We start from the raw sequence: 21,764 nt of genomic DNA, 5'->3' as shown, positions 1-21,764 counted from the left end.
GGAATCTTACAATCCAGGAAGGGCCTGGAAAAACCAAGGTAGAGGAAGGCCAATGTTCTCTGCTCCAGCTGGCCAACATCAGTCTTTGCCTGTCCTTGAACATCAGTTCTCCTGGTTCTTGGGTCTTCAGATCAGGACTAGACCTATGGCATCAGCCCAAGAGACCTTGAGTCTTGGATTTGTGTGGCATTGTAGCCAGCCTTCCCACAGCTGTTCCCACCCAGGGTCTGTTTTCATGTCGGGTGGTAATTACAGGCTCATTCTTTTTTTATTTATTTATTTTTTATTTATTAACGATTTCTGTCTCTTCCCTACCGCCGCCTCCCCTTTCCCTCCCCCTTCCCCAATCAAGTCCCCCTCCCTCGTCAGCCCAAAGAGCAATCAGGGTTCCCTGCCCTGTGGGAAGTCCAAGGACCACCCACCTCCATCCAGGTCTAGTAAGGTGAGCATCCAAGCTGCCTAGGCTCCCACAAAGCCAATAGGTGCAGTAGGATCAAAAACCCATTGCCATTGTTCTTGAGGTCTCAGTAGTCCTCATTGTCCTCTATGTTCAGCGAGACCTGTTTTAACCCAGGCTTTTTCAGACCCAGGCCAGCTGGCCTTGGTGAGTTCCCAATAGAACATCCCCATTGTCTCAGTGTGTGGGTGCACCCCTCGCTGTCCTGAGTTCCTTGCTCGAGCTCTCTCTCCTTCTGCTCCTGATTTGGACCTTGAGATTTCAGTCCGAACAGGCTCATTCTTCAATATGCGGGGCTCCTATAGCGGACAACTTGACTGGTGACTCCCCAGATGGCCTTGAAGATGTCCTTGTAGAAGCTCACTGTCCAATGGCGGCTGTTCTGGCCACTTCTGTCTCACCCTCAACCCCCTCCCTCTCTCCTTTATGCGTCACACGACACCTGTCCAACCTTCACCAGCTCCTGCCCCATCCTGCCTCACGGGCCTCTTCCCTAATAAATGCAGCATTCCTGTCTTGCTATCTAGAGAAGGACATTAGTGGGAGGGCTGACCAGCCCCTAAGCAAAGAAAAATTGCACCCATCAAACAAAGGAGACTTTGTTCAAAACTGTTGCAATAAGGAAATGAAGTTGAACCCAACAGCAAACATGAGAGAGACCAGTGGGAATTTGTAGCCAAGTTTTAAGGTGGGTAATTTTCTCAGGTGGAAAATTACCAAGAGGAACTGATTAGGTGTCAAGACTGAAAGTGCCCTTAATGGATGCTGAGGGCAGGAATCTTTAACTGGTTTAGATTTAGTTTTGATTTGGATGAGGCCTAGTCAGAAAGTGGGCTCAGAAGAGCAGGGGAAACATTTGGTTATCAGAGACCACACAACCGGAGGCAAGACAACTGTCCCATGATGCCAGCCTCCACCAAAGGGTTGGTGAGATGAACTTTGAACTGAATGTTAGTTTTTAAACAAGCTTTGAATCTAAACTGAAATGGGGTTGTTTTAATTTGTTACTACGGCGTCATATAACTGGACACTGATACTATTATTGGACCCCACTAAGCCCTCCTCCACCTGCTGCATAGTGGGGTCCAATAATAGTATCAGTGTACAGGCAAAATAATGGACCCCAAGATGTCCAAGAATGCTCCGAGCTATCAGACCTGATGGGTGGGGGTGACAGGTTTCAAGAATCCTAAGAACTAAGCCTCTGAGGTGTTAGGTGTGCCCACCTGCTGAAAGAGAATGAAAAGGAGCAGGCATTTAGAGTAACAGCTGGACGCCAGAGCTCCAGCAGGGCCCGGAAATCTGAAGGGACAGTAATTGGTACAGGTTTATGACATCCACGCCTTGTACACACTTTCTACACAGGAGATAATTCAGCTCCCGCAAGATTCCCTCTGAAGTGACCTCCCTATCCTGTTTCCAGGGAGAGGAGTTGAGCCCAAGAAGTACCCGAACCATGAGGTGCAGAGAGGCATCAGATGCTGTGTGAAAGAAGAGGAAGCCTGCAACCACTGTCGGAGAGGAGGCACTGCCTAGCATGGGCTGCAGCCCCCAGTCCAGGAGACTGCAGGCATGGGGCTCCACATGGGACATGGAAGCCAATTACAGGGACATCCAGAATACTGGCTGTCCCCCTGTGTATCCGGTGCTCCAGTGTTGTTGTCAGCCCTTCAGACTTGGGTCCTATAATGAGATGCGATTCTGACCCCTTACATGGAATAGGAAATATCACCAGTCTCAATGGCTTTTTAAGGGAACTAAATGAGATTAGAATCAATTCTGCCCTAAGACTTGTCTTTAAAATGTAAACTTGGTCCCATGCAGTTGATATGATGGGGATAACATCAGTCTAAGACAGCTTGGACCTCTGCTTTTGCATTTTTGTCCATGAGAAATGTGAGAGGCATACAGGCAACTGCACCCAGCTAAATCAGGATGCGTAGGACACACATATAAAAACGCACGACATACCCAAACATCTGCCAGCTGTCTCTGTGCAGCCTGCGTGCTCTGGACCCCATCCGTTCATCTAGCTTCAGACTATGGCTCCCCTACCGTCTCACAATTCGTGAGTGGCAAGCCTTCCAATGCTTGCCTCCACAAGCAAACTTCAGCCCTGTTTGAGGCTGATATACGTTAGTCGTGTAGTGTGCATTTAAGCATTGGCCTGCATAAATTACCAGTTTTATTAAGCTTATATGTCTTCATTCTTGTCACAAATAGTGTATTTGAGTGTCATGCACCTAGCCGTCTTCCCCATCAGCCCCATGGTTGCATGGTTTCCCATGGTGTATTTTTAGGGACTAGAAAGTCATGTTAGCAAACTGGCTACCTAGGTGAACAGCAGCTGTTGCTATTAGGATTATCGTTATTATTGACGCTCTGAGACTAAACAAAACTTTTCAAAGCTTTTCCTCAATAAGTTCATTTTTATCCTCATGCTTTCCACAGGGGTTATATTTCTGATAGCACACAAAAGAAAATTCAGGCCCCAGGATACTGAATGACTAGCCCAGGATCACAAAGCAAGCCCCTGACAGGGATTAAATCCTGCCTCTTGCCTTCAAGTCCACGCCCAAGCTGTCAAGCAAAGCACATAGGTGAGTGCGGCCATTTGTGAGTCGGAGGAAAATAAGAAAGACATTTAGTCACAGGAGAATCCTGGAACCCAGATGCTGAAGAGGAAACTTGCAGGTAAGAGACGAGTCATTAGGTAACAGGGGTCTCATCTCGAGACTACAGAGACTAAACAGATAGCAAGACTGACTGGGGTGAACAATAAGAAGAAGGGGGGACGATGGTAGACTCAGGTCCCACCAAAAGGAGTTCCAGCCGGCTCTCGCCAGTCCATGCCGAGCAGATCCAGTCTGATATTTTTCAAAATGAGAAACAAAGTGTGTAAGTGTGTGTGTGTGTATACACGTGTGCATGCATATGTGTTGCACGTGCGTGTGGTACACACATGTGAGTATGCAGGCTTGTACTCCTGTACATTCAAAATCCAGAGCAGGACATGATCTATCCTCCCCCCTCGCTCCTGGCCTCACCGCCTAGAGACAGGGTCTCTCACTCAGCAGGAAGCTTGTCTTTTTCCTTTGACTGACAAACAAGGTCTCCATGCCTGCCTGTTTCTGCCCCTCCCCCATGCAGGGCCACAGGCATGTGCAGTCATGCACAGCTTTTTGTGGGTGCTGGAGATTCAAACTCAGATCCTCGTACTTGCAGAGCAAGCAATCTTACCCAACAAACTATTTCCCAGCACCAGGTTCACCGATTTGCTTGTTCATCACATGATGGCATGTTCAAAAATCCTGAAGCAGGCTCAAGCCAGCTAATGCCCAACCTCCAATGGGAGGCCCTGCTGAAGTCGGGTGCCCCACTTGAAGAAACATGAACTCTGATGGACACAAAATATGTTATTATTTATTGTCAATTTCTGCAAAGACACATTTAAGCAACAAAATATACATTTGTCAACCTTTTAGAATTTGTTTTATACATTAACAAATACAATGTGCTACCATAGCAATAAATTAAATGTACACTATTTACATTACAGAGGCAGTCGGGATCTACAAATCACCTCCTCGCTGGGAGGAGGCAGAGGGAAGTCATCGTCACGGGGTTCACTTCCAGACTACACCTCATGGGTTCTACCACACAGACATCTCCTCACGTGGAGACACTGGCACCCTGGGAGCTGGAGGTCAAGGTGACATCATGAGGAGGAAGAGTTGGCAAACACGCTAAGGAGCAAGAAGGGGAATTTCAGCCTTCTGAGAGGAAATGTCACAAAACCAAAGACAATGGCGACTAACTCCAGGCTTCCAGCCAGGCACAGCCTCCCCAGGGATGGTAAAGCCCAGGCCAAAGCCACCTCCCCAGCTGCTGCTCTCTAGGAAGATTGCCCTTGGCTCTGGGGGGGAGTTGTCTTTCTCCCAAGGGAGCACATAGCCCAGCTGAAGAGACATGGGGTTGGTGTGGGCAAGGGGCTAATGGTGAAACAGACAGCAGAGCTTGGTAGGCTGCCTCCAAGTGGTAGGAATGGCCTTGTTTACTGTACCAACTTGCCCTTGCCTTTGATTGAGGGGTAAGAAGCTAGAGAAGGAGCGTGGGGGCCCAGAGCATGGTTGACTAACCTGGTCCCTGTTGGCCCAGAAGTCAAAAGCTCTATCTGAACCCCAGACACTCCCCTACAACACAGCTGTCTTTGCAGACTAAGAACAATGGACAAAAGGTAATGTTTGAGTTGGCACCTTAAAGGGTCAAAGGAAAGAAAATGAAACTGCCTGTGTCCCGCCTAGTCACCTGATCTGGGATTTTATTATCCATCCCCGGCTTCAGAACTGGAGAGGCCTAGGGCATAGCTCAGGGGCAGGGTACTCACTCAGTGTGAGCAAGGCCTTGGGTTCCCAGCACCACCAGAGAGAGGAAGGAAGAAATGGAAAGTGGGAGGAAGAGAAGAGAGATGGGAGAATTAGTTCTTCTTACCACTTTCTGTCCTGATTTAGAACAAGGAAGCCAACGGTAGCTGATGCATCTTTCTCTGGGTCACTTTGTCCCTGTCACTCAAGACCCAAGCAGCACTTTGCTGGGTTCCTTCCCCTCGGTTTCCTTCACTCAAGCTCCTCCCTGACCAAGATTTCTCATGATGACACCCAACCACGGCTGAGGCCCTATCAGCATCTTCCAACCCCGGCATCTCCCTGCCAGTGCAGAAACTCCAGCTAACAGACTTTCCCCAGACCCAAGTCCAGGAAATGCAACCGTTTACTCCACCCCACCAAAAGTAAGTACAATTGGTGCAACAGGAAAGGGCCCGGGACTGTGGGTGCAGTAACAGTTTTGCCCACTAGGTGGCTGTATGGCCTCGGGCAAGTTCTTTCTGCTCAGAAGGATGAGAATGCTTGAGTATCAAAGGGTGCCCACAAAACTGAACCACGGGTTATTTTCCAAGAAGCGCCATTTGACATGCTTAATACCGGACAGAAACTCTGGCAAAGGCGTTCTCTATGGAGCCCTCCCACATCTGTTTTGATGTATCAACAGAGCTCCAGGTATCTGGGTGCCTATTAACACCTGCAAGATATAGCTCCTTCAGTGAGTCAGGCAGTCCCCTGAGCTAGAGTTGTGGCCAGGAGAACCCCTTGTGGGGGTAACTGTGGAAATGTCTCCAAATACAAGCAGAAGCATCAAGCCCAGTTACATGAAGGCGCTTCAGCAAGACTCTAAGCCCTAAGACTGGGAACAGCCCCAAAGGGAAAATTGGATCAGAGTGCAGGAGGAGCAGCCTCCAATCCAGAGAGAGCTTAGAGAAGGTTGGGTCCTGCCATTACTCTCCTGCTTGGCAAAAATCTCCGTTTGGGCTGGTGATACACACGCGGGAAGCCACAGGATGGATCTGCTAGATAGAGAGAGGCCTGGCCAGAGGGCAGGGGCATCTCAGGTCCTGCCCAGAGTACCTATCAGCAAGCCAAGGGTGAAGATCTCAGCCCAGGGCCTCCCAGCTCCTCTGTACACAGTCATCCATCCTGTCCACTGGCCCAGAGGCAGAGCCAACACCTGGCCTAGAGGTAATGCCTGCAGAGAAATAGCCAAAGCAGTAGGGACAAGACTTAACAGGTTCCCAGCTATAACAGTGTGGGACAGCCTGGAAGATCCTGAGGACCCAGACCAAAATGCGACATAGCACAACCACGGAGCAAAGGTAGACCTGTCCTACCTAGAGGAGGGCGCCAGAGTCCTGCAATAGTTTCAAAGAAAACACAGTTTGACCTTTCAAGTTCAAGCAGAAACCTGCCAGCAGAACACTGCCAGAATCCACCCGCCTCTTCCCTGCAGTGGATGCCACTGTTCTGGCTTTTATAAAAGCTAAACAGATAGTTTCTTGACCTTCTAACTAGAGCAGATCTTACCAGACTAGTATTTCACGTAAGCAAGTTTCCCAAGTGGAAGTAGGGAGCGGTATCCCTCCCTGGCTGCAGTAAGTGTGTTAGGGATGAAGGATGAAAACTGTGCTCGGGTGACAAAAGTCGTGGGGACATAGTTACAATACCAGCCCCAAAGGCTGGGTCACCCTCTGTACTTTAGCTTGGGAATAGAAGCCTAGGCAGGCAAAGCCCTTGGTGGGAAATCTAGTCATCAGCTCACTTAAGCAGGAGCCCTGTGCCAGAGACCTGTGTGTACTTAATGGGGCAGGATCTTCAAGTGCCTGTTGTTTGGACCCAGTGTTTAAACTGGCAGGTGCTCCACCCAGCAGCTGAACCGCCATGCAAACCTGGAAGGCTGGGGAGCCAAGGGGAACTCGTCTGGATGAGCGGGCTCACCCAGAGAAGGTGGCCACAGCAAGGAGTGCAGACGATCTGTGGTGTAAAAAGCGCGGGCTCATGGGGTCTGGCTTCCAGGAGCCCTGCCGAGGGGACAACTGCCTGGAACCCTGCAATTGGAGACTGGGAACTGAGCCAAGAAGCAGCCCCTAAGTAGGACTGAGCCCCTCACAGATGCCGGGAGCAGAGGTAGAGGGACACCATACTATTTCCAAAACTAAGTTCAACTGCCACACACCAGCCTGACTAAAACTTGTCAAGTCACCCCGCCCCCAACTGCATCTTGCCCATCTCTCTCACCTAAGAGATGGCTTGAACTATGTCTTTTCTGGGGTCCCACAAAAGTGGAGAGCTGGATCCCAGGTGAGCCTGACCATCCAGAAGCTTTCCTCACCTCCCTGCGCTGGCCATGTGATCTCTAGGCTTCCTCACACTCCTTGCTACCCGCTCCTTTGGAGGAAAACTATCTGCTCCAAGGAGAAAAAGCTGCTGGGGCTTCTCTCCCCACAAGGATGGTCAGCAGCGCTTGTGTAAAATTAGAAAGGAAAAACACCTTGCGACTACGGTCAGAGAAGCATGCAGCCAGGGCCCGCACACACCCAGCTCTGACTCTGAGCTTCCACCAGCCTGAGCCCTCCCTAAGGGCAGCCTAGCAGCAGGAACAGAGGTCCCTAGGCCTGGGCCAGCAGATGTGTCAGAAATGCCTATCACAGGAGCCGTAAGATACAACCCGGAGGGCGCTGGGAAATTCCTGGGAAAGCAGCCCTTCCACCATGTCCAGGAAGGCACTGTACCCAAGACAGACAGCACCCACAAACCACTCTGCAGCCACCTCTGCTCCCCACCACCCAACCCCCTCTGTCTCTGGGAGACGAGCTCCCCAGCCTCTCGCTGAGCCCCCTGGGACCCAGACTCCCCCATGTCCAACTCTTTTCCAGCAGGTAAAACAAGTTGACAGTTGACTCAGATAACTGATCACATCAGGAGGTCAGGAGTCGAGGTTGGGGCTTTCAGGTCTGTTAGAGAAGGAGCCAGCAAGATCATGGCCAGGTCAGGACATGGAACAGACAGCTGGTCTGCTGGGCAGGTGGCCAGTGAGACAGCAACCTGAACGGTCAGAGTAGTAGACGGCACTCCCAAACGGCTGGAATAGGAGCCTTCTGCAGGCCAGAATCAAGACTTCCCTGTGGAGATAAGGAAGGGGAGACGCAGAACAAGCTCTGGGTAAAAGAGGGGAGACAAGAGGCTGGAGTCAGAATGGGGAGCCTGCTTGCCCATGGCTATACAAGGAGGATGCCAATACAAAGGGGATTTAGCTCCAGGGGCCATGTGTAATCTCTGTTCTACATAAGCATCCGAACATCACAGATGGTGGAGGCCAACACCACACTCCCATTTTCTCTTCTATTTTCTCACGAACAGGCTTAACACAAAGTGGTCTCCATTGTGCCCCCCCCCTTGGTTCCAATTCACTCATACTCCTGAGATCCATAACGGTGGGGGTTACAATGGGTCTCAGGTGACTTCACTATCAGGATTCCACTAGCGTATCATGCCAGGAGCAGAGACCACTTTAAAGGTATCCCTCACAGCAATGGTTGGGTAGGGGCATCTCATGCCATATGGGGAAGATATATACCAGCCTGGAACCTTGGCCAAAAATACAAAGAGAGACAGATTGCCTGCAAACAGGAAAGCAAGTGGTAAACTGAGGAATTCCTCCCTCCAGGTGAGGAAGTGACCTTTCGGCTACTTCCCCTTCTAGCTACTACAGCCAGCTCTATCCAGCCTGGGAATCTGTCCCAATGCCACTGCACAGCCTTCCCAGGCCCTGTTCTCAGTCCTCCCTAGAAGGCCTGGAGATGTCCATCAACAGCAGTTCTCAGTAACCTTCTGCTGACAATCTCTCTGGCCATTCTGGGGCCATAAAGTCACAGATGCTGTGTTTGTAAGGGGACAGTCCCCTCTCAGAGCCACTGTGAGACACTCACCTTGGACAGGGAAAGGACTCTGCTCTCCCCTTAGTGACCCTGTTTAAGAAACACACAAGAATCAATCACCCCCACCTGCAGCTTCTGAGCACTCAACCATCTGAGCTCTGGAAGGGACTTGGGCTCCCAGGGCCAGCAGAACCCACCTCACACCTGGGCGCGGCTGTGCGCAAGGTCGTGGCCCTATTACAGGAGGAGTGACAAAGGTGGCGGCTGGTGAGTCCCCAGCCTGGTGTCTGTACCAGGTAAGAAGAGAAACCATCACCCCCAGGTCTGGTGGAGCCTCCTTCCCCACCTGCCTCAGGGAGCCCAATGAGCACTCTCTGAGATGCTCTCTCCAGACGGCTGCTACAATGACTGGCTATGGGGGTCCTGGAATGTGGGGTGTGGGGCTCACAGGGGCCCTTCCCTGGCTGCCCGCACCATCCTTACCGCACTGGAGCTAGCATGGCTGAGTTTATCAAAGCGGAATTTCAGGTTTGACCTCGGGGAGTTTCTGTTTTTGGCATCTGAGAAAAGAGAAAGGACAGGAGCTTAAGGAATTATTCTAGCAAAATCAGAATAGTGAGTAGGGAGGCTGGGGAACGTGGACCTGCTCACTCACAGGTACCCCTCACCATAGCACTCAGACTCGGAGAAACAGTGTGCCCTAGTTACCAAACACGGGTCACTTTAAATATCTTCAAAATTAAACTATGGAAGTCTCTAAGTAAGCAGGCCGTATTCGCGGAAGATGACGGATACTCAAATTTTGCCACTTCCTCATTATATTGCCATGTTTCGCTGTAGTCTGTCCCTCACAGCCACTGTGCTCTAGTGGTGGTAGGCTCTGCATCTCTCGTCAACCCCACGGGACGCCTCGGTGGGAGCCTGAGAGCAATCTTGATGAGCGTATGAAGACCACTGAAGTTGGCAATGACAAACTGGGGCTTGGCTTACAGTTTTTCTGTCTAGATGTAAGAAGCCAGTGGAAAATAATGATACATGAACTAAGGCTGGAAAGGGTGGTGCCTGCAGCCACTACACTGTGAAGAGTAACAAAGGAGTCACCATACCCCCAGCGTCTGAGAAGAACTACCAGATTCAAGAGAAAGGCTATCTGTACCACTGACGAAATGAATGCGGTCTTCCTAATGTAAAATGTCAACATAGGCAATAATATCCATCAACGCCCACATGGGAACCAGGTTTGACTGTCATCTGCTGCCTTAAACTGGCTACAGATACCAGAGTTAGGTAAGTACCAGCGAAACTGTCCTGTTAGAATCTTATGGAGCATCAGACCCTTAATAAAGCATGTGGTATATTTTGCCATTATTTGCAAACTATGTCTCAGATCCATCATACTGGTAAAGTTTACTGCATCCATTATAATGTGTGTTTGCATATGTGCACGCACATACACACACATGTATACACACACAAGTACATGCACATACATGTACAGATGCACGCTATGAGACCCTCCCTGAGTGATCCTCATGATTCCCTTGTTGTCCCCAGAAGCCCAAGTATGAATGGCCGATGACAGCATCTGCGATTCCAGAAGACTCTCAGGCCATCTTCCTCTCAGTCTTTCCCCCACACTCACTGGAGCCTCCAGAAACAAATTTCCAGACTTCCAAGCCCACCCAGTGCTGGAGTTAGGGGTCAAAAGCAGATTATCAGAATAATACAGCCTGGGGTGCACCTCCTGGGGTGTAGTCGGCATTGGGGAAGATTGATTCCACACCTGTTCCACATTTCTTCCTGCCCTGAGTGACCTTAACCCAGTTACAGACGTTCCCATAGCCTCCTTCTGCTCAAACCCTGTCTGGGAGAACAGGCTGGCATTCATTTCTTTTGGTATTTATTTGGTGCCAAAAGGGACACAGTTTGGTGATAGATTGTCTTGTTCACTCCATTAATTTTTAACTAAGTTTTAAAAACATCAGGAAATGTGTCTGACTGCTCCATTTTACAAATGGGTAAACTGAGGGTCAGGAGGTCAGCTTGCCAGTTGCCAGTGCTAAAGCTGGGGTTAGGGTCCCTCTTGAGATCTGCATGACCACAGAGCTGAATGAAAGGAAGCTGCGGACTCGATTAACTAGGAAGCCTGCCGCAAAGGGCCCTTTGCTTTCACCCGGGTGTCCCCTATCTCACTACATCCTCCTTTTGACACTGTTTGCTCTCTACCCAGTGATACCAGGAGAATACCACTCCCACCCAGCTACTGTGAAAACCCAAAGTAACTGTAGATACTGCCAAAGTCCCATGGGGAGTAAGATTACCCCTAGCTGAGACCTGGCTGGTCACACTGCTTTATTGCAGTCCCACAACACACAGTTAAGTTAATAGCTGTGTGATTTTTTACGAAGTATGCTCATCAAATCTTTGCAGGGGGCTGAGAAGTCCTGAGTGAATGTATAAACCACAGATGAAGCCCTGAGTGAGCATCTATTGTTGATGCAGACACAGCCTCGGGCCCATGGCAATGCCAAAGATTCCCCTCCTACCATGGTGAGGCTCAGAGAGACGGTAAAGCACACCAGAGTGTGGATGTTGACAGTGTGCGCAAGTAGGAGTGTTTACAAATGATTGGCCAGTATGTGCAAAACCTACCCACTGCCCTTCCTCTTCCTGGATGTTCACAGCCTGACACTGCTTGCCTACAAATACCTTCTCCTGAGACTTGCTAACCCCTCCCCACAGTACCCACCTGGGTAGAAAATCATCTCTCACACTCGGTACTTGGTGAACCCTGAGGGATGACCCCTTTTCCTTTTCCTCCAACCTGGTTCTTCCTACTCTGCTCAACTGTAGGGGTCTTAGAAACTGGAAAGACACAGGCCGCCACTCTCTCTAAGTCCTCACTACCAATAACTAAATTCTACATCCCAACATGCTCTGCCATGGCCCTGACTCCCCTAGGTGCCCACTGTGCCTCTACTGGTGCCTCTTCCCCAGCCCCCACCAGTCCTGGCTATACTCAGCATGCAGCTGCCAAATGGTCTTTCTCAATGCCAGGTGGCACTTCCAGAACCTTCAGTGGCTTTTACCAACACCACCTGAATCTTCACCAGGCCTCCTGGCAGCCCACTCATGGTCCCCATAGCGTCTATCCTCTCTCACGTCCCCATGACCCCGCACTGCACTGAACCTCACACACTCCTGGACACAGTCTTGCCTTCCTCCAGCCTCCTCCACTGCTTCCTCTTACTGCCAGGTGCGCAGCATTCGCTGCTGTGGCGCTGGCCCTGGGTGGTGACAGGGTAGGGCCAGAGGTGAGCCGATTCTGTTCAGCTTTCTAACCACTCAATCCTAACTCCTCCACCATGGAATCATCATGAAATCATTCAGTTCTCTAAGCCTCAGTTTCCCCATCTATAAGAAGATAAGAATATGAGCTTTTTACGGTAGACAGAGTAAGCTAGTAGAGGTGAAGGCAGGCCCTACGGTCTAGGAAAAGCAGAAGTTGGCCAGTTCGGCACGCCTGGGGCGCATGCCCTTTGAATAGCAGTCAGGGCATAGTTTCTGCCTTCCAACTCCGTCATACGCATCTTCTCATGCCACTGACCTGTGGGACTCCGGCTCATGATGATGGGGGTAGCAGCAGCCCCCAGACTGGGGTTCTCGCTGCTCGGGGACGGGCTGTAGACAAACACCTCCTGCTTGAAGGGTGAAGTTGTGGATGGCTGGCTACTCTGGGGGGAGAAACTGGGTGAGCAAGGCCAGTGTACTCCCAAGCAGTTCCCACAGCTGTCCTGAGAAGGACCACGCAAGCCACTGCCTCCACCCCCACAGCTGCACACTTCTGCCTCAGCCGTGACAGCAGCCTTTCCCTGACCAGTCGGCACCCTTGGCACAGACAACCTCCACGGCTGCCCTTAAGCGCTGTGCTGAGACAGAGTCCCCCCATGCACTGCTCTCATTTGGAGTAACAGCTGCCTCGGCCACCTTCTCCTTGTATCTTAGAGCACAGTAGAACCAGCTGGGCCCAGAATGCGGCTCCTTGGTTGAATGAGGCATACTTACCCCACTGTCGCACTCCTCCATGGCCTCCCCCTCCCCTGCGGTGCTGCTGAAGCTGCTGGTGCTGGAGGAGGAACGGGAGATGTTGGCGCGGCCATTCTCCTTCAACTTTATGAAGGGCCTATGGGGAACCGGAAGCAACGCCAACTGGCAGTGAGGCAAATCCGCCAGAGGATCGAGCTTGCCTACAGCAGCTCCCCCAGCCTCTGCCTGGTGGTCTTTGTGTTTCAGACACTTCCAAAGACAAGATCTGTCTCTCTCAGCTTGCCTAGAGGCAGAGCATATAAGCCAGGACTCCCAGTGGCAACAGCCAGCATTTCCCAAACCCCAAGTCTCTTACTTTTCTTTGTTGGGACAGATTTCTGGAGAGCTGGGATTTGACGAGGTCTCGGACTTTATCTCCTGAGAAGAGTGTCCACCATCCGGGGTTTTGGGAGTGCTAGAGGTACTGTCACTAGGGGGCAGAGAATGAAGAGAAGTGAGGCCTAGGAGCCAGGCCCCTGCCCTTGTCCACCCTTGACCCTACACAGAGTTCAGGCTGTGGGAGCCAATACAGAGTGTGGCCACCTCTGCCCTCCCCCCTGAGCCTCTGGTCCCTACAATAAAGGTCAATCTGAATTCATGGAGGTGGTCCAAGGCCACCAAACAGGGGCCCTGACTTGATGGCCTCCAGTCGAAGTCTACCCCTCTTCCATGCCCATCCCACCTGGCAGAGCTACAGATAAAGAGAGGGTCACACAGGGAACTGAGTGGGACCCATTCGGGTACCAACCCAATACCCACGGATTTCTGAGAGATGCCGGGTGGGATGCACCTGTTGTAACGACTCTTGAAGACATCCTACATGTGACAAGGCAGCCCTGGATGGTGGGGAGTGAAGGGATATTCTACATCCAAGGGTCCAAGAGCTCAGCAAAGACCACAATTTACCCAATAGCAAATACTGGGATCAGTTTGGCTCGGTCCTCAATTCACTTGTTTTTCATTAATATTTCTGAGTCATGACCACTGGCTTCTGTTTGCTTTGTTTTTAAGAGTTATTTATTTATTATTGTTTATTAATGTGTGTTTGCCTGCATGTATGTATATGCACCACATGCATGCCTGGTGTAGTCATAGGTCTGTAGAGATCATTGGACTCCCTGGGACTGAAGTTAGGAATGGTTGTGAGCCTCCATGTGGATGCTGGGAACCAAACCTGGGTCTTTGGCGAGAGCAGCCAGTTCCTGTAACCTTCAGCACACTTTTTATAGCAGCAGAAATAATGAGGCCTATTACACATGCCATACAATTCATCTTTTTAAAGTGGACAATGGAACAATTTTTAATATGTTCATTGAATTATGCAGCCATCGCCACTATCTAATTTTAGGACATTTTAAGGCCTCTTAAAAGAAACCCTGGCTCATCTGCAATCACTACCCACTGCTACTCTTAGCCTATTTCTCTCTGTCTCTATGGGCTTTGCCTAGTCTGGACATTCCATAGAAACGGGACTTGACAACATACATGGTCTTCACATCTGGATTCTACTAGCTTAGCATTTTCAAAGTTTGTCCACGCTGTGGCCTGCATCAGTATCTCAGCACTTGCTGTTTATTACAATATAATAATACGTCTTGTGATTGCACTGGTTTCATTTTACTTATCTAGCCATCAGATGGCAGGCCCTTCAGTTGCTCCTGCTTTGAGGTACCATGAATAATAGCAACCTATTAAAGGTGGTGCTGGTGTTGTTACGGACAACTGTTTTCAATTCTCATGGTCTCTCTCTATACATACACCTAAGGGTGGGGTTGCTGGGTCCTATGGTAACTCTATGCTTAGCCCGTTGGGGGCTGCCAGTCTGTCTTCCTAAGCGGGTGCACTATCTCACGTCCCCACCAGCAATGTGCAAATGTGCCAATACCCCCACATCCTCACTAGCACTTGTCCTTTACCTTTAAGATCACAGATGCCCTACAGGGGTTAACGGCCCATATAGACTCTGTGTGTGTGTGTGTGTGTGTGTGTGTGCAGCAAACGCATGTGTGCATGCTTTCCACTGCCTGTGCCTTACAGAGGTAAAAAGTCAACATGGGTGTGTTCCTCCACAGTTCCTACCTCATTTTCTGAGACTGAACCTGAAGCTCACCACCTGACCTGAGAGCCCAGGGGCCTCCTGTCACTACACCCAGCTTTTTATATGGATGCCAGAGATTCAAACCCAAGTCCCTATGCTTGGCCAGCAACACTACACACTGAGCCACTTTCCTATCCCCCGTGCATTTTTGGTGACCTCCTAACTATCAAACCACAGGGCTGGGTCCCTACAATGCACTTCCCTCCATGACAGACACAACAGGAATCTCTCCCTTCCTATCTTTGGAGACACACACACACATCCTGTGCATCTGTACTCTCTCTTCCTTCCCAGCTGTCTTTGCCAGCTCTTGGTCTTCCACTTGTCTGTGGACACTGGGGCTCTACACACCCTCTCTGAGCAGTCAGACAGATCCGTTCACTTTCTTTGCATCAGCATCTCTCCCCATCACTGCCCAGCTCTCCCAACCAGGGACTCTCTTCTAAGCACAAGTGACAGGATGCACAGGTAGTGAGGCCAGGGCTCAGGGGAAGCCTGAAGGGGAAGCCTGACACTGGGAAAACCTGTCCCCATGCTTGGTCACCTGACAGCTACAAGGAGGAGAGAGCTGGCAGGCCCCATAGCTGGGATGGAGTCCAGGCCCTGACAATTACCATCGTGTCCGGCCGTCCCCCTGGCCTTCAGAGCCCGAGTGCAGGCGGGGGAAGAGTCCCGACCGTCGCTTGATGGGGCTGCGTGACTGGTTCTTCACGGTTGCTGCGGCCACCGGAGGCTGCCAATAAAAATGCCACAGTGAGTGTGCATGCCCACCCTTCCTTTCCACCCTTCTCTGGTTTGCTGAGACCCCAGAAAACACCAATGACTGAGACCCCAACACTTGAGCCACTCACAGCCTCTCTCTTGTTCTTATGCTAAGTCTGTGGCGGCAGGTAATGATCCAAGAGCTCTTGGAGGACCACAGGGTCACCATAGTAGGGCCAGATGCTGAGCTGGCTGGGGCGATTTAGGGAATCACAGACTAAAAAATCTAGAGAGCCCTTGGAGTGGTCAGCTGCGACCTTTCACCTTGCTACTGAGAAAGTCAAGAACCAGAAGAAAACGGAGGGGTGTGTCAGAGTCAGCTAGCAGTAAGGACCCAGGGCTCCTGACTCCCCACCACTGCTTGTGAATAAATGGACCCAGGCAGGAGTTGCAATAACAAACCAAATAAAAGCACTGAACCGAGTTCACAAGCACTGATGGCAGTGGGAAGCTGGTCAAGTACTCTGCTTGAGGATTCCCAGACTCATGATGGGAAGGGGACACAAAGGTAAAAGTTTGAGCAAGAAGGGATAAAAGCCTGGAGCCTGCTAGGTTTCTAACTCCGGCTCCAATGCCACTCGTATTGTGTCACTTTGGGAGAATGGTCAAACTCTTAGGGCCTCAGTTTCCCCATCCACAAAAAAATCACCCTGTTCTGCGGTTATCATAACCTTCTGAGAGAAACAAGACAGTAGATGTGGAAAATATTAGGTAAATCAAGCCATTGCTCCAGACCATTTATAAAAAAAAAAATCAGCATCTCGGTCAGTCTATTCTGCTGCTTAGAATTTTTTCCAAAGAAAATTCCAGTTCGTCCAGGTCAAAAGCCACTTGCCTTATTAATGGCTGGTTATGTGGTTCTCTCACGGGCCCTTGGTGTGAATCAAGAGTCCTAAGCTCACAGACCCGTGGGGCTGTCTCTCCCTGAGAACTGAACACACAGTATAAAGAGCTAAACTTTGTATCAAGAAGTCCTGCACTCAAACCCCAGCCCTTCATCTTGGCTGGGTGACTTTTGGTAAGTTACCTAGCTTTGCTGAGCTTCCTTTCCCTAAAGTGTGGAAGGGAGCGTGTCCCTGTGTCTATTCATACAATCGTGATAGGGGTCAGATAGGGTCTCGTATATCAATCACCAGCTCAGTACCTGGTGCAGAGCAAGCTGGGTGGCCACTGTTGTCACTAACAGGGTCTCCCTCGTGAGCACCCAAGCTCAGTTCTTAAACTCAGAAGACAATTCATAGTACAAACCAACCCCGGGGGCAACCTGGCATGGAATTGCCACAGGACCACTGTCATCTAGCAGAGGCTGGGTAGGTGACCTACAGCTCCTAGCAGCTTCGGTGTCCCCAGCCCATCGTCCAGCTTGCGTTGCCCAGTCCAAACCTTGGGTAGGACAAACCCCTCCTCCCTAAACCTCCCCGCACACACATGCTAGCCCAGGATCCAAAGTACTCACCGAGAAAGTGGTCTTGGTGACCTCCATGCCGTTGTGGACAATACCCCCACTGAGGCTGCCAGGAATGTTCCCACCGTGCAGCTTCCTCTGGCTGCCCACCATGGTCTCCATGGAATGGCTACGCACACGGATGGCTCTCTGCAAGGGGTGGGAAGTGACAAAGGTCTGAGAGACCTGGTCAGTACCTGATCCCTCGGGACTAATCTGTCCTGGCCTCACATGTACACATGTATGTATATACTAGCATGAACACGCAAATAGTCACAAACCCACTCCTCAGTACTGGGTGTTTGCGGAGTTCTCTAAATTCTGTCCAGGCAGGGTCTGAGGGCTCAGTGGTACAAGGTGGGCCAACCTAGTACCCTCCGTTCATGGGAAGTGGAAGCATGGCCTGGAGCTCACCAAACCTCAATGATACTGTCTAGCTAACAACTCAACATCTCTTAGGGGTTTCTTGTCTTTAAAATGACTGTCACACGTTCCACACAGGCTGGGGACTGAACACCAGTGCCAGACTGAGCACTGACCCCTTTTTATTTTGACTTTTATGTTTTGGTGTGGCAAAAGCCCCACCACCGAGCTACATCATTAACCAACCGCGCTGTTCACAAAGCTAAGCTTCCTCTCTTAAGTGTGTATTGGACTTGCCCTTCCCACTGTCACCACAGGTGTGCCTTGTGTAGCTACAACCGCCCTTGTAGAACTCTGGAACAAGTTCCTGAGCATCTGTGCGTTGGAGCTGCAGCTTGCCCTTACTTGGGCTTGCAGAAGCTGAAGACACACTTTCCTGATCAACACTACAGGCCTGCAAGGCTGTTCAAAGAGATATGGGCTCAGACTGGGCACAGGCAGGGGCTGCTGGGGTTGTGGAACCCTGCATTCACTTGTGGCCAACAAAGAGCAATGGGTGGGGAGAGATGGGGTGGGCTGGGTATTGGCAAGCTGTCAAGTATCAGGCCAATGACAAGCAGGACAGTCAGGTTTGTCATGGTGCATGAGAAAATGAGAATAACTAAGCTCTAAGAACATTAACTGAGCCCCTGGAAGAGCTGGACCTGGGTGGCAATCCCTCCCCAGAGTTCTCTGGAGGGCAATGCTGTTCTGCACATGACCAAAGAGGGGTGTTTATGATGCTGGAACTCAGCTCCATCTATGGGAAGACTTCCAGGCAACAAAAGTACTACAGGATCCTGGCTCCCCTAAGGATAACACTCTCTTTTACTACAGAGGTGCTTAAAGCAGGTGTTTATATTGAAGAGGTTTCCTCCAGTGACCCCAACCCTCCATCACTGTCCTCTGAGCATCTCTCTAGTTTCTTAACAAGATGGTCAGACAACACAACTTGCTGATCAAAAGCACAAAAGCCTTAGCTGGTGCTGCCAGGAGTAATTCCTGGCTGGGCTCTCTGCTGCACCGTCTACTAGCTGGGGACCCTGCAAGTTGCTTAGCTTCTCTGAGACTTGTGTGGAATGGGACAGGGTGTGTCTACAAAGGAGTAGCAACGAAAACATACAAATCTCTTAATAGAGAGCGCAGTGCACCACAAATGTAGCTCCTCACGTTGTTAATATTACGCATAATGTGTTTCCTATCTTCTCAGCACCATATCAAGTGCTAGAACTGCAGGCCTGAGGCCAAAGGGGCACTGCGTCCAAAGAGCGCCCAAGAACACACCTGAGAGTCGGCTACAGTGCAAGATCCAGTGCCTGTGATGATGGTCTCTATGTGTCAACCAGCTGCTCTAGGCCCAAAGAGCAAAGGCTCCTGGACACCTGCACTATTCGTGCCTCAAGTACAGGTACCTAACTCCAGTCGGCGAACCAACATCCAGTCCAATGCCTCCTCCTCCTCCTTGGGATGCAAAGTACCCAGGCTCAGTCTAAAGCACTCATTTAACTCATCCCTTGCTAGATTAACAGGAAGAATGTCTGCTGGTGGCTTTGGGGGAAAAGCAGCTGAGAGCACAGGAGCCATTTGGGAAGTCAAACCTGATGACAGGGCTGAAGAGCCCTGGGCTACACAGGGGAAGCAGGGAAAGAGTGTGAGCTTTGCCTCACTAAGCCAGTCGGAATCACCTGGACTTCTCACTACAGTAATTAGTGGATTTTCCTCACCATGGTGTGTGCCTGTCACCCTAACGCCAGGAAGCAGATATGGCCTAAGTTACAACCCACTTCTGCCTTTTTGAATTCAGGCATGTGCTCACCCCATGAGCCCAATATCAGATATCTCCAGAGGAAGAGCAAAGCCCCCTTCTTCCCTCGGGACATCCAGGAAGAGCTCCAAGTCGGCACAAATACTGCTCTTCGGGACCCTAGGGACACCTTTGAGACCTGGGACTGGCAACGGGCCTCATTCTACATGCCATTCCCTCCTGACAAGGGACAGAGACTCAGAGAGGCTGCTGCTAGATGTAACAGCCCTCAAGACAAGCCACCAACAAAAGGTGTGAGATACCGCCTCAAATTGACATCGTTTAGCCTCTATTGTCTGAATCAAAGATGCCCCCATGAGGGATGTCACCTCTCCCCTCTGGACCACAGAAGAGTTGCCTAGCAACGGTGTTTCTGGGACATGGTTGCAAGAGCCAGCATGTTTGAGTCATTCTACCACTCCAGCGTCATACAATCATGTACTCTTTAAAATCTGAGGATATCTGACATGTCTTGGATCAGAGAAAAAGGGTCCTTAAGTAACATTAATGTTTCATAAATGCCAGCATTTTTATATGCTTGTTCCCTTTACTGACACTACCAGTGGCACCAACATTTCACACTCTTCACTTGTGTTCTGATCTAGTCCTCACTGTCTCTTTCTCAGAAGGGATCTAAGTGTGAATAATAAACCCTGTGCCGTGTATCTGGTCTAAGGAACCTTCATACACAATCTTATTGAATCCTTAAAAGGCTGAGGCATAGGAAGAATAAAAAAATCTCCCAAGTAATAAATAACTGTCACACACTAATAAGAGATAGAGCTGGGATCCAAATCTAGTATCCCAGGTCCTAGGATTGAAAATTCAAAGCTGGAAATGGTAGTGCATGCCTGTAATTCATGCAACTTGGGAGACTTGAGAGGTTAAGGCCAGCCTAGGCTACATAGTAAGACTCTATCCCCAAAAGAATCAGGGGAAAGGAAAGGAGAAGAGGAGGGATGGTGGTGGGGGAAGGAGGGGGAAAGGGGAAAAGATGGGAAGAGGGAGAGAGGTGAGAGGAGAGAATGAGGAGATGGTGATGGAGTCGAGGGTCAAGATGGAGTGACTCACTGATTAATTAAAGATGACTAGGAAGCAGGAGGTTTGGGGATCTCACTCTCATTAAAAAAAAAAATCAAAGGCTGATGTGAGGGAGGAAGGTGGCTTCAGATGCCCATGTGCCACTGTCTGAGTCAACAAAGAGAACCCTCAGGTTCTCTTTGCCAATGAACTGACAGAATTCGGGCTGGACAGGTTGTCAGTCACCTGCTCTCCTGCTCTTGCAGCAGGAAGGGTGGAGTCCTGGTCCTCCCATGGTACCTGCCAGGAGCTGTCACAAGGATGAAATGAGACAGTGCATACCCAACACCTGGGATGACACCTGCCCACTCCAGGCTAGCTCTCCTGCCCCAATCCTAGCGTGAAAGACAAGTGACATCATCACTAAGACCCCAAACAAGGCTTGCTTTGAATGAAACTGTCCAGTGACATCTAAAGAATCCCACATCACAGCACAATGAGCAACTGAATGGAAGAGCTGGCCCACTCAACCTGGGCAACAGAGTCAGAATATAGAGGGGGGCAAATGGGGGAGACAGAAAGGGGCAGAGGGGACTATCTAGACTGACTTGCACCTGGCTCACCCCTATCTGGAAAAGCTCACCTGACCCCAGGGACCATCTGCTCATTCTAGTAATGGGTAGCATGACCAATGGAAAGTTCTCGTGTATACAGAACTGTATCTCACCTAAATTTCTAAACCTTGAAGCCTTGGACTGGCCTTTTCTATCATGTCCTCCTGGCCAACCACTCTGACTCCACCAATCTCCCTCAGCCCCGTGGCCCCCCAGCCTTCAGCACACCGCACTGCTGCCTTCCATGGAGCTCTCCTGTGAGGCGTGAGGACGGATAAATGCACTGCTTTCTGACTGCCCACGTGTGTCACCTCATCTCTGCCCCAGCTGGCTTCTCAGAACAAGTTGCTTTGACTTGCAGCCACCAGCACCATTGCCTCCTTACAAAAAGGTTTATGAGATGTTCCAATTTAACAATGTCAACACCAGGACAAAAGTCAAGGAGATGAGCCCCACCAAGTGGGATGTGCCCATCCGAACCCCAGGAAAGAACCGAGGCAGGGGCCTCTGAGATAAAGACACTCATCTCCTGCCTGCTGAGAAGGCTTTAGTCAGGGTCTTCTGTTCCTCTAGCAGGAAAAGGATGGCAACTTACAGTCTATGGCTCCAAACCATGAGCTGAGCAGAGCCAAGCCCAAGGCCTGAATGTTCCCCCCACCTCCACCCGCCACACACACCCCTGTTCATGCGTGCGTGAGTGCATGTGTGCGTGAGTGAGTGAGTGAGTGAGTGTGTGTGTGTGTGTGTGTGTGTGTGTGTGTGAGGGGGGGGGGAGAGCATCTCACTGTACCACCAAAGGGTGTGTGTGTGA

General features: G+C 50.4%; 1 protein-coding gene across 9 annotated transcripts in view; it reads right to left on the bottom strand.

Annotated features, from left to right (window-relative positions):
• Nucleotides 1–3,858: 3,858 nt before the first annotated feature.
• Nucleotides 3,859–21,764, bottom strand: part of Rap1gap2 (RAP1 GTPase activating protein 2) — a 188,462-nt gene continuing 170,556 nt past the window's right edge. For 8 of the 9 annotated variants that reach the window (XM_050128778.1, XM_050128777.1, XM_050128782.1 and 5 more), the window contains 8 exons: nt 17,126–17,263; nt 15,522–15,640; nt 13,126–13,239; nt 12,789–12,906; nt 12,331–12,457; nt 9,207–9,283; nt 8,775–8,813; nt 3,859–7,967 (listed from right to left, as the gene is read on the bottom strand). In XM_050128778.1, the coding sequence (XP_049984735.1) occupies nt 8,805–8,813; nt 9,207–9,283; nt 12,331–12,457; nt 12,789–12,906; nt 13,126–13,239; nt 15,522–15,640; nt 17,126–17,263 (702 nt within the window). In that variant the 3' untranslated portion in view covers nt 3,859–7,967; nt 8,775–8,804. Of the gene's footprint in view, nt 8,004–8,774; nt 8,814–9,206; nt 9,284–12,330; nt 12,458–12,788; nt 12,907–13,125; nt 13,240–15,521; nt 15,641–17,125; nt 17,264–21,764 lie in introns of all 9 variants that reach the window. The other variant, XM_050128775.1, reaches the window with a different exon arrangement.

This window comes from Alexandromys fortis, unplaced genomic scaffold (assembly GCF_014885135.2).
Source record: "Alexandromys fortis isolate MF-2015 unplaced genomic scaffold, M_Fortis_MF-2015_v1.1 scaffold_80, whole genome shotgun sequence".
Classification (NCBI taxonomy): Eukaryota; Metazoa; Chordata; class Mammalia; order Rodentia; family Cricetidae; genus Alexandromys; species Alexandromys fortis.
This window is presented reverse-complemented; position numbering and strand designations above follow the sequence as displayed.